The sequence below is a fragment of the Coturnix japonica genome, chromosome 2 (genome assembly GCF_054131305.1).
Source record: "Coturnix japonica strain WE chromosome 2, WE-NBRP24, whole genome shotgun sequence".
NCBI lineage: Eukaryota > Metazoa > Chordata > Aves > Galliformes > Phasianidae > Coturnix > Coturnix japonica.
The window spans coordinates 61,278,723-61,296,748 of NC_140664.1; the positions used below are offsets into that span (position 1 = coordinate 61,278,723).

Genomic DNA, 18,026 nt, shown 5'->3' on the forward strand with positions numbered 1-18,026 from the left:
TGAATTCCCTGGGAACACATTCAGGTGGAGTCTGAGAGAACAAGATAGTTGATAGCATTGCTATCAGGAGCCAAAAGGTGAATTGAGGGAACTGCTTTTCAAAAATAACTGCTTTGTTTTTCCTTTATATTTCTTGTCTTTAAACAAATATTCCATGCTGCTCGATCTGCATTACTACAGTTCTTAATCTCCTTCAGAACAAAACAGTGTTGTTTTAGCTGCCCTGCAGAGTCTTAGGAACTGCCTCTGCTTCTTGGTTTTCCCAACTGCTTTAAAGGTCTCTGATTATTCCAGAAATCTGCTACCTAAAAATGATTGGACTCCTCTCATTTTGAGTGTTTTCCAGCGTCTTGCTGCCACTCTGAAGTTATCAGGTAACAGAGAAGAACACAGTTTTGTGTTTTTTAGTTCTGTGTGTCTACTTTCAATATCATATTCTCCTCTTAGCATGGTGACACTGACTCTTTTGTCAGATATTTCATTTTTAATAACTCTATCATCAGATGCCTGTCCAAGTATTCCTCCCAGGTTCAGTTAAAAACACGCACACCAAGTAAATATCTTACAAAAAGTGTGGTCAGTGTTGTCATACTGCTCAAGGACTCATTTACTCATGGTAAAACTCAGAATCAGAAACTGTGATCTTAAACAGATGATAGATTAGACAGTACAATCTACACTGATGCTGATAAGCAGCAGCTTCTTTACAATTATACATTTAGTGGTTTGGCTAAATGAAGATCCTCCATTTACTCTAATTTTTTCTCAGCATTACTTAGGTAGATGAGTAATTCTCTGAAGTTTTAATAGATGTGTCTTTTCTTAATAGGTTTGTAAGCTTTATGTCATGGCTCCACTATAACAAACCCCTGAATTTCACTCCTCTCACTGAATGCAAATTGGGGCTTACTTCTGACTTCATGCTAGTGCAGCTGGTTCCTTAAATTATGACCTTAGATTTTCTGAAAATACTTAAGAATGACCACAGTGACAACTGTCTCTCCTATCTCATGTTCGGGATATGAGGTGGAACAAAGAATATCTCATTTACTCTTGCTTTTCACCAGAAGAGACAAAGTTTTATCACAGATTTCTAATTTTCACTCTTCCCAATCAATGTTTTATTCAGTTTATTTTAGTGCTATTTTTCTTGAGTAAGAATTTTTCTCTTTTTGTATGGAAATTCAGTTTTCTAAGCAAATGACACAACTGTGTATGGCTTCTTATTGCCCCATGTGCACTTGTTTTCTCTCCTTAGCTCTCTTGCAGTTATGCTTTACTCTTGATGCTGGTTTCACCCAAATGACTGTTGTACCACTGTTCTTTATAGTAAAAGGGATAATAAGTGAGAGTACCTCCTATTTGTAAACTCCAATGCACTGTACTGAGAGAATTACAAGCAGATATCCTTTAACTGCAATTAATATCCCAGCCAGAAGTACATAGTCTCTGACAATTTCTCCAAATCTCTTTTTCCTCCTGAGATCATTGTTTCCCTTGACCAGCTTCATGCCTTGCTCAGCAAGGATATACTCAAGAAGGCCAGAAAGTCAGCATCTAATGAATTGCGCTAGCTCATACATGCAATACTGGCAAGGCAACAAAAGCCTGTATTACGCTATGCGCCTCTCCACAGCAGTTACTCTCTATTCCACAGAGGCTGCCCATTCTCTCTGAATATCACAAGCACTCCAACCACTATTTCAAACTAGTTTCCAAGAAAAAATATTTTCATACTTATACAAAGCACTGAAAACAGAGCATAAAACAAACTGCAGAAGAACATCTCTGCAACAATGAGACACAGTCTGCGCTATTCAGGACCTTAAGCACTGCAGCCAGAATGACGGGAAAACTCAATGAACAATGTTACTGACTGGTGACAGCCTCTAGGACAAGCAGAATAAAAGGACAGGAAAAAATCCACGAAAGATCGCTTTCTTTTTCAGCTATTTGTACATGAGCTATTCTGTACACTCTGTAATTTCTATGACCTCCAAGCTTCCCTAGGATTATGAATACCTATTGTTGACTTAATTGGCAGAATAACAAGAACCATCTGCCAAACAAACCCAGTTTCTTAACCTCTGCTGGTCTTGGACACATTATGACAGTAGGGGAAAGAATAATGGTTTTTGTTTCTATGAACCAGCCCAGACTAGATGTTTTCGTAGTTCAGGGTGCCATTTCCAGTGTGTCAAAGAACCAGCATATGACAGAGGTTTCAAAAAACCTTTACTCTTATCAGGTACCCATCTGATGTGGGCTGTGGTATATGTCCAGAACACTAATGCCAAAAGGAATATACAGCATCAAAGCCAGTAAGAAAATCTCCCTTGCTAGGAAATCATTCTGGGAAGAGCTAGGTGGACAGACAGGTGGACAAAAGACATAAGAATGACATAAATGAAGATATTTTAGAATTACAGTGAATAATAAAAGAAGCAGTTCTCATTAGTGAGATGTATGGATTATATCCCTTCATGTTAAATAAATTAATTTCACCTAATCCAAAATGTATATGGCACTCTGAGCACTTCCTATGCCAAGGATCATCTTTAGTAAATTATATGTGGAAGGCATGTGCCCTCACTACTAATGATAGGGACAAACTGAAAAAGTGTGTGCCAGAGAAACCTGGGTAGGGGCAGGAACAAGCTGTAATACACGAATACTATGAAACAAAATATGAAACAAAAAAGTTGTCATTTAAACTTGGTTCTTTACACATGCACACATGCAAACACACACAGAAAAGAAACCTCAGCAACATGAGTATAACATAACTATGGTACACAACATATGCCTTATAACTATCCTTTGAACCTATAAATTAGAAGTATAGAGAAGATTTAGTTGAACATACTTTATCTTTCTTTTTTTTTTTCTTTTTTTTTTTTTTTTTTTTTTTCCCAAACAGATGCAATAGCATTGGAAAATAAAATTTCATGCCATTTCCTGTATGGTAAGTGGTCAATAATGTGCTTTGGCAAACGTACATTGTCTTAATAATTTGCGTTTTTTCCTATTACATAGCTCTCTTACATCTACATAGAGGTGAATCTATTCAGTCATCCTGTATTTTACTACAGGCTGAATGTTACCAGTGGGAGAACACCAGCGGTAAATGAACTGTATATCCATTACGTCTCAGAGTTCAGGACAACATAGTTTTCTCAGTCAGCATGCCTCAGTCATTACATTTCACTGTTGCAGCTTTTGGGAAAGACTGGAAATACAAGACCTGTGGAAGGAGACAGAATAGAATCTAAAATTGTCTTTCAAAGGTTGTGTGAGTTGCACACCAATTACATCTGTTCCCAGAAATAACTTCTGAAATAAGTATGTTTGCATTCCTGCCTAGATTGGTGTCATTGTCAATACTGCCTAGATTGGTGTCATTGTCAATACTGAACGTATTACTAGTTCAGTAGCTAAAAGCAGCAGTGAAGTGGAAATTAACTATTATTCTAGTATGACTATTAAAACAGTATACAGTTCTTCCTCCCCAGAGTGGCAGTTCAGATGCACTCATCAACAGCAGTAGGATTTATTTCTTTATGTGGCATAAAGGGTGGTAATAATTACTCTACTCAGATACAGAGTAGAATTTGAACTACTGAGGACTCTTCAGGTAGAGACATGAAGTAGTAGAAGAAAGGGGAATTTATTAAATTATGGTAGAGTTTTTGATCTTATTTCTCCTTAAAGAACATCCAAAACTGGATCCCTTTAGTACCTCTTTACAGATAGCAGAAAATGTACTGTAAAATATATCATGAATTGGTATGCTTACATTGTCTTGCGTGTATTAGGTTCCATAATGGATGATACACTTTAATTGATTTCCAATTATCTCTTCTAACAAATTAAATTTAGAACAAAACTACTGAAAATAGGATCTAAGTCTTCTAAAGGAATACAGAACTTTTGCAGAGGATTTCATGCTTTGCTGAAAATAAGACAGTATGTGTTTAATTCATTTTTAATTTGAAAATTATCCACAATATTCTTCAACAAGATTATTTCCACAAGTCATCAGAGCACAAAAATTCCCCAATGGTCTCCATTATTTGAAATCTTGTTTATGAATGCCTAAACAATGTTTATTTTTCCTTTCTTTGATATCACAGGTGATTATAATTAAATATAAATACTACTCAAAGATAAACAGATTTTAAAAAAAGAATAGTATGAGACAACCTGGGCTTAGCATTCTTTTCACATATAGACAGTACTATTATATAATAGATTTTTCAATAGGTGAAACTGTTAAAATCCTCCTTGTTAAATCCTATACAATTAGATTGCCTAATTATTTAGGCACACAGCAAAATGACTTCTATAGGTTTCAAAAATGTTATGTTCTGTAATGATATGTAATATTATACCAGTGAAATATATATTTCATTAATGGATGTGTCCAGTATGTATGGGAAACTGTTCATTACAGCCTGATTGGCCACCTGAAGCAAGCAATGAGTCAGCTGTGGGAGCACAGGTGAAGGTAATTCAGCTGTGCTATCAGAAGGGGTGGAGCTTGATTCCACCTCTCCCAGATCTCATTTAAGGGATTACTACCAGTAAGGTAGGTTCTCTTTCTCTGGAAATTGTTCCTTTGTGGAGTTTACTGCAAACCTTCAACATCAGTGAGTATTTTCTCTTTATCTTTCTATCACAATGATCTTTTATATGAAACATCTGGTTTAACATCTCTATACCTGTCAACTGTACACCAGTATGATATTAGTTTCCATGAGTCAGATGGGACTACATTACTAGCTGTCTGTGGCTGTATGGCCTGCAGGCATTGTGTTGGCTGCATACACTTTTTAACAGTGGACTAACAGTTTGAATCTGAAAGTCATTTTGATGTAGTAAACGTGGTATTACTTGCTTTCTTAAGATTGACTGAAAGGAAGCTTCCATGGTATTTCCACACTAGCCAACATTTTATAAGAGGTCAGAATAATGATTCTTAAAAGGTGGTCACTTCATTTCAAGACACAAAGGGTTTTCTACCAAATTCTCATGGACTGATGACTCTGAACTGTTCCTTCATTTTCATCTTTTGTTTTTCCCTTTACCAAGTAGCATTCTCTGTGGTGTAGAGAAGTATGATAGATGGGTTATAATGTTATCTTCTTATCTAACACTGCTATACAACTATAGTGAAATTGCACTTCATCCACAAGTTCTTAAAAAACCCTTCAAGAGCTGGTGAGAGCTACAGCATGATACCTGAACCTGTAATGACAAAAGGATATTTCAACATTTTTTGATCTTTTCTCTCTTGAAATCCAAGCAAAAATGAGGAACAGAAATATAAGCTATTATGATACACATTCATTCATAAAATAAAAAAAACTATGAAATCATACAGTAGATTTACAGGGGATATTAATTTATTAGTATAATCAAAATTTGTAAGTACAAATCAGGAATTGCAACTCTAAACGTTATCTAGCTAACTAGAAAGGTAGCAAAATGTAAGTATGCCACCAATATGAAAATCTATGCTCCACTTTATCTTCTTCATTTCTCCAACTATGAATAAAAGTAAAACCATGAGAACTGGACTGCTTGCTGAAAAAGCCTCCTTTGACAAACTGACTGCTCAATAATATGTTATTTGTTAGGTGGTGAAGGCTGAATTTTAAAACAAGATCCCATGTAAAGGAAATAAGGAACAGCACACTCTTCATTTAATCACATAAACACCTGGCTTGAACATTCAAAATAGTAAGGAGCACATTCACATGATCAAATATATATACTACTAATATAAGTCTGTAGAAAGCAATCAGCTTTGCAAAGAGATTTTTTTATGACACATTCTAAGCACTTCCACAAAGACTTATGTCCCAAGAGGCAAAGCACACACGAAATCATACTGAAAAACAGACTATATGGACAGAAAAGCAAAGAAGAAATGGCAGCATGATGTTACCAGATCTTGACATGGCTCAAAAGGAAAATCTCTAGCTCAACTAAAAATATTCACTGTTCACCTTGTTCACTGAGAAAGGGAAAACTGCCAGATATAACTTGGGAATTTAGGGTACTCCAATAGTTTTCAACACAGATTTACTTGTAGAGAAATATAACTTTCATAGTCAATGCAACACAAATCACCTCACTGCACCTTATTTTTTTTTTACTGTTAATCTTGTAATTTCTTAACATCAAGTTGCCATGAACTAATACAAGCTTGGATAATTATGTCTGTATTCCCGGGCTGGGAATAGTAAATGTGTACATGCAGTTATGTTTTCAGTGCATACAGGTTAGAACTGTGCAACTGGAACAAGGTACTTCTGCATGCTCAGCTTTGAAGTTTTGTTTGTAAATTGTTTTGTTTGACATTTTTTTTGTAAACTGTACTGTCTCTCTTCAAAACTGCATCTGATTTTATGTCCTGTTGTTTCTGAAAACAGCTTCCAAAGAATATTTAAATATTCTCATTCTAATTTGAGAGCCTTAGTCTCATTTCATCTCTGCATCCAGATCAAAGCCCATGAAGAACTTATACAAAAGTCAATTTAAAACTTTTACTGGCCTGTCACGCACAGTCTTGAGACAATCTTAATTTAAAACAATGAAGCGTCACCAAATTTTAAAACTCATTTATACATCAATCTCTTTTAATAGAAATACTATCTGCTTTTCATAAAGGTAAAATGCCCTTTTTTAACACTAGGCTGTGTTCAGCCTAGTTTCAGGCAGCCAAAGAAACAGGGATTCTCTGCCTTCTCTAGGGACACTGTTCCATACCTCAACAGACCCTGTGTCAGAAACATTTTTCTAAAAAAACCTTAATCCACTGCCTTATATTTTCAGTAGACCTTGGAATAAATATTTCACACTTGTTCTGTCTTGGTTTAAATCTTTCACACACAGTCATAGAATGGAGAAGCTAGTTTTATTTGCCAAAATTTAAAAAACCAGCATTTGCAAATCTAGATCAACTTTAGTCAATAATTTCATTTAAATAAATATCAGGAAGGAAAACCAAGCCTTCAGGCTTTTTTGCAGGAACTCTTGGGAGTTTATCACAGTTCAAGAAATCCAGAAAAGTTCCAGCATGGAGAAGAGGAAACTCTGGAGCAACCTTCTACTCCTTCAACCTAAAAGGAGGTTGTGACATGGTGGGTTGCCCTCTTCTCCCAAGTAACTAGTGATAGGACTAGATGGAATGGCCTCAAGTTGCACCAGGGGATGTTTAGGCTGTGTATTAGAAAAAGTTCCTTCTCTGAAAGAGTGGTCAGGTTCTGGAATGGGCTGCTGAGCGAAGTGGTTGAGTCATCATCCATGGAGGTGTTCAAGAAACGTTTAGATGTTATACTAAGGGACTTGGTTTAGTGGGGAAATACTGCTGGTAGGTGGATGGTTGGACTGGATGATCTTGAATGATCTAACCTTGGTGATTTTATGATTCAAAGTTCTGGTGAACTGATCAACATGAACTTGATCAACTGATCAAAACTAGCCTTAGAGTAGTTGGAAGAGGTTGTTGGATTCAAATTGACATACACTGTGTCCTCAATAACTACATTAGAGTACCAAGAGAGATGAGAAGCCTCAAAATTACAAAAACCCATTGTTTCCTTCTCTATTTATATTAAGATAAAGAGGTATCTGAATGACAAGCATTTAAATGGTAGTTGAGAGTAGGAAACAGTCATACTACCTCAGCTTTCAAGATTAATCACAGAATCACAGAATGACCTGGGTTGGAAGGGACCTAAAGGATCATGAAGTTCCAACCACCCTGCCTGGCAGGGCCACCTAACTTCCACAATTACTAGATCAGGTTGCCCAGGGCTCCATCAACCTGGCCTTGAACACCTCCAAGGACGGGGCATCCACAACCTCCCTGGGCAGCCTGTTCCAGGACCTCACTGCTCTCCTAATAAAGAACTTCCCCCTAAAGTTCAACCTAAATTTACCCTCTTTCAACTTAAATCCACTTCCCCTTGTCCTGGTATTATCAGTCCTTTCGAATTAAATTGGAAAACAAATTACAGAAGAGCTTGAAATGCAGCATGACAATCAAAAAGATCACGGTAATTTTCACTGCTTATACACACTTTATATCTCTAATTTAGGCAGTACTGATCCCTTTAAAAGACATTTTGATCCAACATGGGATTAATTTTTGCACAGAATACCACAAGGAAGACCTGTAGGAAGTATGATGGAGAGGAACAAAACAATTGCAAGTTCATATTGACTAAAAGAACCGTAAAATTTGTCTTCCTTTGTGTGTTATAGATTAAAAATAAATAATAATAAAAAAAAAATAAGTACGTATATGTAGGTTGCTCTAAAAGTAATTGTTTCTATTTATTTCCATGGAAAACACAGCCACTACAAAAAGCACAATAAAATCATTGATAGAGCAGCTTATGTGCTGAATTCATTAAAAGCTGCACCAGCAGAGGTGACCCACTGTCACTGTCATCACTGCTGAAATGCAAACTCATATCAAAGAAAGTGAGAAGAAACTGGAATGGAGTCTGGACCAGATCTGTTCTTCATACTCTATGGTAAGCTCACAGCAGGCTGAATACACCATGCATGCTGATGGTGTTGCTGAACATGCTGTTTTCAGTAACTGAGAGCAGATGAAGAACCTATCAATTACAGAGAATGATAATCACAAAGATACACACTCACGGAAGCTAACTGATAGAAAATATTTCAACTAGAGTTGAAATTTAACAAATGCAGCCCATCTTACAAATTCACAAACATAAACTAAAAGATTTTTCTTTTAAATCAGAAAAAAAAAAATGTAATTACTTTCAATCAGATGTACAAAATGCAGGGAAAATACAGTTACTCTGCTGTCTATCCCTGACATTTTCTATTCCTTTGTCTTTCTATAGTATCTTCCCAAAGGCACCTTTTTTCTTTTTTTTTTTTTTTGTTTTTTTGGTAGTCAAAAATATTACTCCACACACCTGTATACCTGCAATTTTTTTAAATGTAAATATGCAGAACACAAACTGACATATAGAAGACAAAGTTGCAAAGCTGTTGCGCTTTGATTTACACAACATACCTTAAAAGACCTGGGCAGATTTCTCAACATTGTTTGCCAAAAAGTCATCCAGATGTGACTTCTGTTATGTAAGTACTTTCACAGGGGAAACACAAGTAGTTAAATCTCTCACATATGTGAGAAAGACACAAATAAGCCTAATTGCTGCACTAAAAAACTAGCTAACTTTGGACTGGGGAGGGAAGAGGGAAAAAAAAGGCAAGTTTGTTGTTTATTTTGAACAATGAATCTGACCAGATATTTAAAGAAAACAACAGATATTTAATGAATTCTTCATGTCTTGAGGACTTTTGGATAAGACCTGCTGCAGCCAAACTCAAAAAAAAGTGAATTCATGGAATTCTATGGCCAATTCTGCAAGAACACAAACTATGTGATCTAATGGCCACTGCTGGCTATAAAGTTTTTCAGTTTAGGTTCACATAAAACAGCTTAAGTCAAATCGTGCTTCCCACTCACGGGACGCAGTGCCCGGGTCAGTGCGACATGGAGGAAACACAAATGAGAATTAGTACACTCTGCATCCCAAGGACTAAGTAAAATTGTCTAAATGTTTAAAACATTTTTACATTTAATAAAACCAAACTCTTTAGCTGATGGTGGATTCCTTTTCATATCCAATAATTATTAAAGATCATAAAGATATACTTAAATTTATGGGTGTTGAAGTAATTTGGCTGTTTTACAATGCACGTGAGGCATGCAGATATATCTTTACAATCACACACCTTGAACTCTGTGAGCACCTGGTTGTGCTTGTTACAGAGGGCCTATTACTGTTACTCATATAGAAAGAAGTGGGAAATGAGTTTAAACAGACAAGAAAAATCATTTTTAGTTTTAAATAAAGCTGAATTCTAGGACTGTGACCATCAAAGTGAAATTAATGAGTTTCCTTCTGGATATTCAGATAATGTTTTGACCTTTCTTTTCCCTATGTAGCAGCAAGGTGATAGATTACTCGCCATAGGAAACTGCTGTGTTCAATTTAAAGGAAATACAAAGGACATACAAAGAAAATACTCTCTGGTAGAAGTATGATTGCTGATTTACACCAAGCCAAACCTCAACCACAATTGCACTTGACTTTGTTACATTAGGTACAAGTGGAAAAATGCTCTCACCTCCTAGAGAAGTATTTTTATTTCATCCCCTAGTACCACAGCATCAAGTCCCAGAAAGGAACATGTGAAGCAAGAAAAAAACAACTTTGATTGCCACATATGTGCAAAACTTAACAAGGGGCTTCAAATACCTCTGATCTGCTGAGAGGAGAGTCCACCTTTGACAACCTATGCCTGAGAAGCACAAAGCGCTGCCTGACCTGAGTGCAGGGTACGTTGGTGCTTACTCTGAGCCTAGTGGGAAAGATGTCCACTATTGCTTTATTTCCTCCAATAACTGCAGCCCCATATGAAGGTAAGTGAGAGGTGTCTTTTATTCCTTGAAAAATTAACTTTAGAATTATTAGCTGTGGCACAAAGATCACTACAGGAGATATAACAGATTTTAAAACATACAGTAGAAGAATGCTCTCGATACATGTGGCAGAGGAACAAAACTATGAAGAGGCTTATTAATTCTGTTATACCTTAAAAGAAATCTTAGACTCCACATAGCAGTACCATACATTAAAAACATGCACTAACATTTTCTCATAATCCTAAACCTAAATCATAATCCTAAAACTATAGCATTCTCCTCACTATTTCCACCACCTCTTTTCTGCTTTTGCAATCAGTATGAATATATTGTTTATATACATATTAAGATTTTTTGAAGTATTTGAGGATAGCTAAGTGAGCTGTCGTACATCATTTCTGCTGAGTTTCTGTAATGGTCCTGAATTCCTCAAAATTGAAATCAGTTCTGTGAATGTAAAAGACATAAACAGTCAGCACTGATGACTAAAAAAGGTGAATGAGGTAACAGTAACGCCGGTGAAGCTGTTGGTCTCCAATGTACCATAAATAGTGAAGTGAAATTAAAATTTTTCAATCAACATCAGTTATGCACATGCGTGCACAAACACGCGTGCGCACAGATGCATATGAAAAAGCAGCCTGATGAGAAGCAGACAGGATCAGAAGTTCAAGCAGAGGTTCTTAAAAAAAAAAAAGCATACATTGTTTGGCTTCTTTTTATGTCATGGTTGCTGTTGCTATACGGTGGGATCTCCTAGAGGCAGGAAATGATGGATTGTAGTACAGACTTCCTTAATTTCCTGCAAACTTCTCCCATACAGAAGTCACTTTTCTCTGTCATGTAGCTAAGCCCTACTGAGACTTCCCTCTGTATCTATATAAAAAGATAGTATGTATATTTACAAGCATATCTGCTGAGCAAACATACAGAAATGCCACTGTTAATAACTTTTTAGCTAGTTATTTTCTACTCTGAGAAAGTAAGCATAAATAGATACACATAAATAGATTGCATTTTTACACAGACTTCATTTCCTGAGAACTCAAAGCATTTCAAGCTATTAATTATGATCTGAAAAACTGCAAATGATTAATAAGGTGAGATACAAAAAGTAATAAAATATTTCCATAATTTTAGGGAAAAAATCTGTAGCATTATATAAGGACACCCTGTAAGATTCCTTGTTTCCTAGTCTTATTCCTTAAAAAATTTCTTCTAAGAGATTGCTGGCAATTAGTCTCCATGGAACCATGACACAATTTAATGAATCATACAACAGGAAAAGCCTTTCTCTGAAAAAAAATGTCTTTCCTGTTTCAATAGTATATTTGTAATGTACAGTGACAGGAGAAGAACGGAAAAAGGGATAGTTCTCCTGAGCTGGTTGATTAATTAACATGGATTACCTGAATTAAGTCCAAAAAAACTATGCCAAGGAGGAATCCTGTGATGTTTTTCCTAACTGAGGCTGGTTCAGAAACATTATCTCAAGAATAAAGAAGGAAATCACAAAGCCGGGTATAAGACTGCCCTTTCAGAACAATGAAGAAATCCTTGATGCAGATTATGGGCCAAAGAACAGGAACTCAGTAAATCAGGATAAGGAGAACACAGAATATGAACACTATCAAAACTAAGAATAGCTGTTTTGTCTGGAATTGGTGTTTTACACGATTTCTACAGTTATGTTATTTCCTGTTTGATGAGAGATGATTCCAAAGTGTGGGCTTCTATCCAAATCTCCAGTTCACTAAGGCCTAGAAGGGATCAGAAGTAAAGTTCCTTTCACAAACTTTCCTAATAGTAGTTAATAAAGTAAATTCTATGAAGTTTGTTTTTTCCTTTTTCTTCCTTTTTTTTTTTTTGTACACCTGAATGTGGGGTTTTTTTTGTTTGTTTGTTTTTTGTTTTGTTTTTTTTAAGTTATATTATTAAAACAAACAAACAAACAAAAACCACAAATAAAAAACCAGCTTTTGACAATAAAAAACAACCACCAACTTTTAAAAGGCATAGTTAGACACAAGAGATGATAATATTATTATTTAAGTTTCCTAAACCAGATACCATATATTATAATGAAGAAAGTTTGGGCAAGACTGTATTGCATCCATTAGTTTTTCTATAAAATCTGTTTGGCTTGGTGTCCATTACACTCCACATAACAACTCAGAATAAATTACTCAGTGGCTCCTGGAAACTCACTTGCTACTGTGCTTTGGAAATGTCCATTACTCCTTGGCAAAGGAGTTTAAGGTTAATCCTGATGCTAAAGCTTCTTAAAATTTCTCAGCTGTACCGTCACCATGCCATCCAGAATCATCTGCAATGTGGTACTCTACGAAACATTTCCCCATATCATTACTTTTGCTCTCAAAGTACTTAATGTACTCTACATCTCTGATTTTCTAAAATATATGTTTCTCCTCCAAGCCTCTATGGAAACAGCTACATCCAGCAGAACTGGGTGAGAAGATACTGAGGGTAGTTACAGATTAAGAGCATAATCCAAGTTTGAAAGGACCTCAAGAAATCTCCAGCTTAAGCTCCTGCACAAACCTAACTCAGGTGTAAGGTCAGAGCAGGTTGCTTAGGGATAAAGAAAGTTCTTCCTTGAAAACCTCCAAGGACAGAGCCTATGCAGCCTCTCCAGTCAACCTGCTCCACTGTCTGGCTGTCTTCATGATGAAAAACAGTTTTCTGACATACAGTCAGGGCATTCATTGCCTTATTCTCTCAGCATGCACTGTTGTGAAGATCCTAGCACTTCTCTTCCATCAGCTCCCCGTGAGCTGCTGTGCAGGCTCAAACTTCAACCAAGGTCAGAAGAGCCTGTTTCTCAAGGTTTCTCTGTTTGAGTGCTCCAGCCACTCACCATCCTAGGGGCTATCCCTTGAACTAAAGGTGATGAAGCTTTGGTTGCCTTCAGAGCTTAGATGACCACAGAGTGCTAGAAGAGTCTCATCAGTATAATCCTACAGTTGGATGCATCAGTTCTACAAAGAACAGTGAGTGCTGTACAGTGCCAGGCCACTGCGATTCAAGCAAGGATTTCTCACAGTATTGCATATACTGTATATGTAGTATATGACATTCACTGTGTGACAAAAATATGCATCTGTATTCAATAACTTAGTTCTTGAACAATATTGCATCAATAAACTGACAAAGGAATATGAGAATCAATACCCTAAAGACATTTTTCAATGAATACTAGGAGTAAGACATATCGAATGACTAGGCCTGCATCTGAATGAATAGAAATATTTTTTATAATGCAACTTCTATCATTCCAGTTCCACCAGCTAGCCATTACCTTAGAATGTGCTAATCATCATGCAGCATATCATGCTAAGAAAAGAAAGAGGGAAATCATTGAACAGGTGTGAAAAGAATTAAGTTCTGTAACCACATGAGTATTCAAAACACGTTCAAGCAAAAAAGGCATTATGAATCAGTGAAATCCAGTGTTACAAACAAAGCCTGTATTAAAGTTAATGGCAAAACCCCTTAGTATTTCAACAAATGCAGCATCAACAAGTGAGGATTCAAAGATGTGAAGCCATTCACAAAGCCAGGAAGTACCTGAAAAAGAGCTAGTCTAAACCGGTATGCTAGAGACAGAGGTCTGTCACAACATTCAGAGCTGAAATGTGCCAGCATGTGCTCATTTACTAAGTGTATGTCAGTGCACTTGCAACTTTCCTTGGCAGCTCAAGTCTGACTTCTGTCAAGACCTTCAAGAGTGATATCCAGTACAATTAATATATATTAAAATCTGGCTTACATTGTTAAGAAATAACTGTCACCCACTTCATTTTGGGGTCAGAGTCTCTCAAGTCTCTTTAAGGAGGGATACTTTTACTGTACTCAGTTCCAACGTTCATATTAATATCTTTGTTAAGCAATCCTGAAACAGAAACTAATAGCTTAGTTCAGCCACATTTTACCCAATATTCAAATATAATTGCATCAAAGAAAAAGTTGTTTCTGACTTAAATGGTCATCAAGAAACAGTTTGACTGATGGAGGTCTTAATGACACACTTTTTCTTGTAATCATCTTCAGATATGTCATTGATTCCATTACCTACCATCAACAGCAAATAGACTCCTTGTGCAATCTAGTTTTAAGACGGAGTAACTCCCTGTCTTTCTGGTGAAACCAATGGGCCCACTCTGCTCATACTGAATGAGTGTCCTTTATCTTTCCTTCTTTTGTCTCTCCTCTCCCTATCCTTCCATGCCATAAAAGGAAAGATTTCTCCTTTTCCTGCTCAAATATGCAATCATTATTTCAGCCATCTGCTTCAATACAACAAACTCTTCATAGAATCCCATCTAAATGGCAAATCATTGGAGATTAAGATGATTTATTTTAGTTTAGTGCAGTGTCACTGGTTTGAGTTTTAATAAAATAAGAAATAACTAAGGATTTGAGAAATACTATGGCTTATCTATGTAAAAATTCCCTCTCACCAATATTCTCTATCGCTGCTGACAGACATTAGAACATTCCTTTCATCTCCTCCCTCTTCTTGCAGTTAAACCTATCCCCTTAAGGAGTATTTGCTTTCTCTAAGATAGATTATACATTGTATGCAACATGAAAACCTTACACACTTTCTCTACCATCTGTGAGGCTTTTTTGCCCTCTTCCTTAAGAGGAATTAACTCAAAACTCTTGTTACTCTTTCCATTTTGGATAAATAAACCAGGATTACATTTCTGTTAGAAACTGAAACAAAAGGATTACTAATTCCACATACACACATCTAAATTAGAGAAGCACTTCTGAATACAGTATAACACATTTCCAAACCTAGTGGGATCAAATGTGGAATGCAAACTGTGATAAAGGACAAATACAAAGTGCACATATACATACACACAAAACACCCCCTGTATTCGTGCAGAAAAAATGATCTTATGTGGGAATGGTTTCATTCAAATAATTCTTTCTGCATCCCTGTGCAAATTAAGATAAATTATATGGGTCAAACTATTCTTATAATTATGTGTGCTCAAGTCAACTGAAATTGATGACAACTGGATGCTGTGTCAGAGGATGGAATTTGGCTCAGAAAGCCACAATGTAAGGAGAATATGTTATAAAAAATAAAAATGTCATGGTACTCTAAATGAGAAAGGAAACAATTCTTAATGTGTCTTGGGATGTAGAGAAGCATAGAAAATTAGGAAAAGTTGACCAAAGAGTTAGTAGATTGTCAGATAAAGCTCAGTCATCAAAACAGAGCCAACCTCAAGGATCCGGATGAGGATTTTCATAACAGCCACTGATGAACCTAAACCCATTTCACAACTAACTCCAATGGAAGTAAAGCTAAGCTAGCTCCAAGTCCTGATCCACTTTAAAAAGATATTCATATTCTACTTTTATATTCTTTGGAAATTCAAAATAGCTGTTTAAGACCTCATCATTGCAGAGCTTTATGTCTAACTTCATTAAACAAAACACTGTGATGAAACCTTTGGTATGAACTTCCCTTTTCTTCCTTCTTCATTTTTAACAACAGAAATGTCCCTAAAAAACGTCTGTGTAACTTGCAAAATAGCCCTAAATCAAAACCAGATACACATATTCATGTAGACGATTTAGCAGTAATATTTCTAGCAGTGGGAGTTTGCAAATATTATCAAATCCATGTTCAAATTTTATGACAACTGGCCGATGAAAACCAGAAGCTATTCTGACACACATTTTAACCAATTTTTTCTGCTACTGGAATGAATATGAGCACAAATGTCTTCCTGTTTAAACTTTTGTTCACTTGAGTGAAATGTGAAGATGTGTCATGTCCTCAGCTGAGTTCCAGAACTATTCAGGATGTCATGTAACATTTAATTTCAAGCTCCATTTAGAAAAAAGAATTAAACATCTAACCTGGAACAGCTATCCTCCCAGCTATTGGGTGATCCATTTCCATTACAAGTCCATTGTGCAGCACCTATTAAAAAACAAATAAAATGTATATATACGTGTGTGTTATAAAAACAAACAAACAAACAAAAAAACAAACACACAACAACAACTAGTTCCTAAACTAGTAAACTAGTTCCTAAACTCAAGAGTAAAAACCATACATATATTTCCATGTTATTTTAGAGAACATAAAAAATCCAGGGAGATATAGTGCATGCAATCTGCATGATTAAGAAAATGAAAGCCCTGATGTTTGACGTTGTTCTTTATTTATGCATGTCAATAAATACATCAGTAGGACTTGACATGTCTAACATATCTTCAAGCTCCTGTATCCAACATAAAACACAAGCAATTGAACTGAAAGCACATCATGCTTTCCACCACAGAAAAACAATTGGTAGCAACATAGAGATTGAAACCTTCAGCCATTTTCACTTTTGCTCTGCCATAGGCATTACAAGCCTATGCAGAGCTGATGCTCTCTAGTTTTTTTTGCTGTTATTGTGCTGACTTTGAGTTCATGACAGATCACACTACACAGTGCTGTCCCAGTAGTTCCCAGTAGTAGTTTCCCCAGTAGGGAAAGGCATCATAAATCTGATGTTACTTCTGTTCTGTCTAGGAGGTATAACACAACCTTCTATCTGCATGGGATGATTATCACAATTTCCAATTCTATGTTATTAAACTCAACCAGAAAACAAAGGTACATAAAAATACTCAAATAACAGAGTAAAAGTAATTTGTAATAGAATTTTTACTATTTAATGGAATTCCACCTCTGAAGTCAATAAGCAGTTTTTTGTTGTCTGTTGTTGTTTTTTTTTTTTCTCACTTATTACTCCAACATCTTTCTAACACTGTTAATATAATCACATAATTGGTATTTATTTTTTATATTAGCGTTCTGTAGAGATAACCCTCCCATTAGCCAACTAGTTTTATAATTTTTAAAAATAAAATAAGTTTTGTTGCTTGTATACATCAACTGTATTACATACAAGGGCTGCTTTGAAAATAGTGATTCCTGTTTTATTATGTTGACCCAAGATATCAGAGGCAGATGGTGGTATACCGGAAGTTAAACTTTCCTGCCAATATTTTGTTATGTACTGTTGCCATGTGACAAATGGCAGCAGTGGGGCAGTTTGACAAAACCATGTCTGACATGGAAGTGTGTATGAAGTGGTAGTGTCATCAAATTCCTCCATGGCGGGAAAAAGAAAAAAGAAAAAAAAAAAAAAAAGAAAAAGAACAAATAGGAACTCATCCATCTACTATTGCTGAACTTTTATGGAGACCAAACAGTGGATGTGAGCACAGTGAGGTGGTAGGTGGTACATTTCGGCAGTGGTGACAGTGGGTCATCTCCAGTGGTGTAGATTTATGAGTGTGCATGCAAGCTCTTGTTCATCACTGGCAAAAATGCACAGCTAATGGTAGTGACAATGTTGAAAAATAGTGTTTTGTAGATGGGAATTTGCTTAATCAAACAGTGTTATTGTGCTCTTTGTATCTATTGTAGTTTATATGGAAAAACTAGCAGACAATACTTATGCAGGGACCTTTGTAATTTATATGCAGCCCA

The 18,026-nt window shown here is 36.0% G+C and overlaps 1 protein-coding gene across 13 annotated transcripts in view; it reads right to left on the reverse strand.

The window, feature by feature from the left end:
* Positions 1-18,026, reverse strand: part of SUGCT (succinyl-CoA:glutarate-CoA transferase) — a 349,368-nt gene that overhangs the window by 67,750 nt on the left and 263,592 nt on the right. For 12 of the 13 annotated variants that reach the window (XR_014942655.1, XR_014942654.1, XM_085537628.1 and 9 more), the window contains one exon: positions 16,397-16,460. The exons of the other annotated variant lie outside the window; for it this stretch is intronic. Coding sequence is in view for 10 of the 12 variants with exons in the window: in XM_085537628.1 (XP_085393754.1) it covers positions 16,397-16,460 (64 nt within the window). In the remaining 2 variants the exon portion in view is untranslated. The remainder of the gene's footprint in view (positions 1-16,396; positions 16,461-18,026) is intronic. 13 annotated transcript variants of the gene reach the window in all.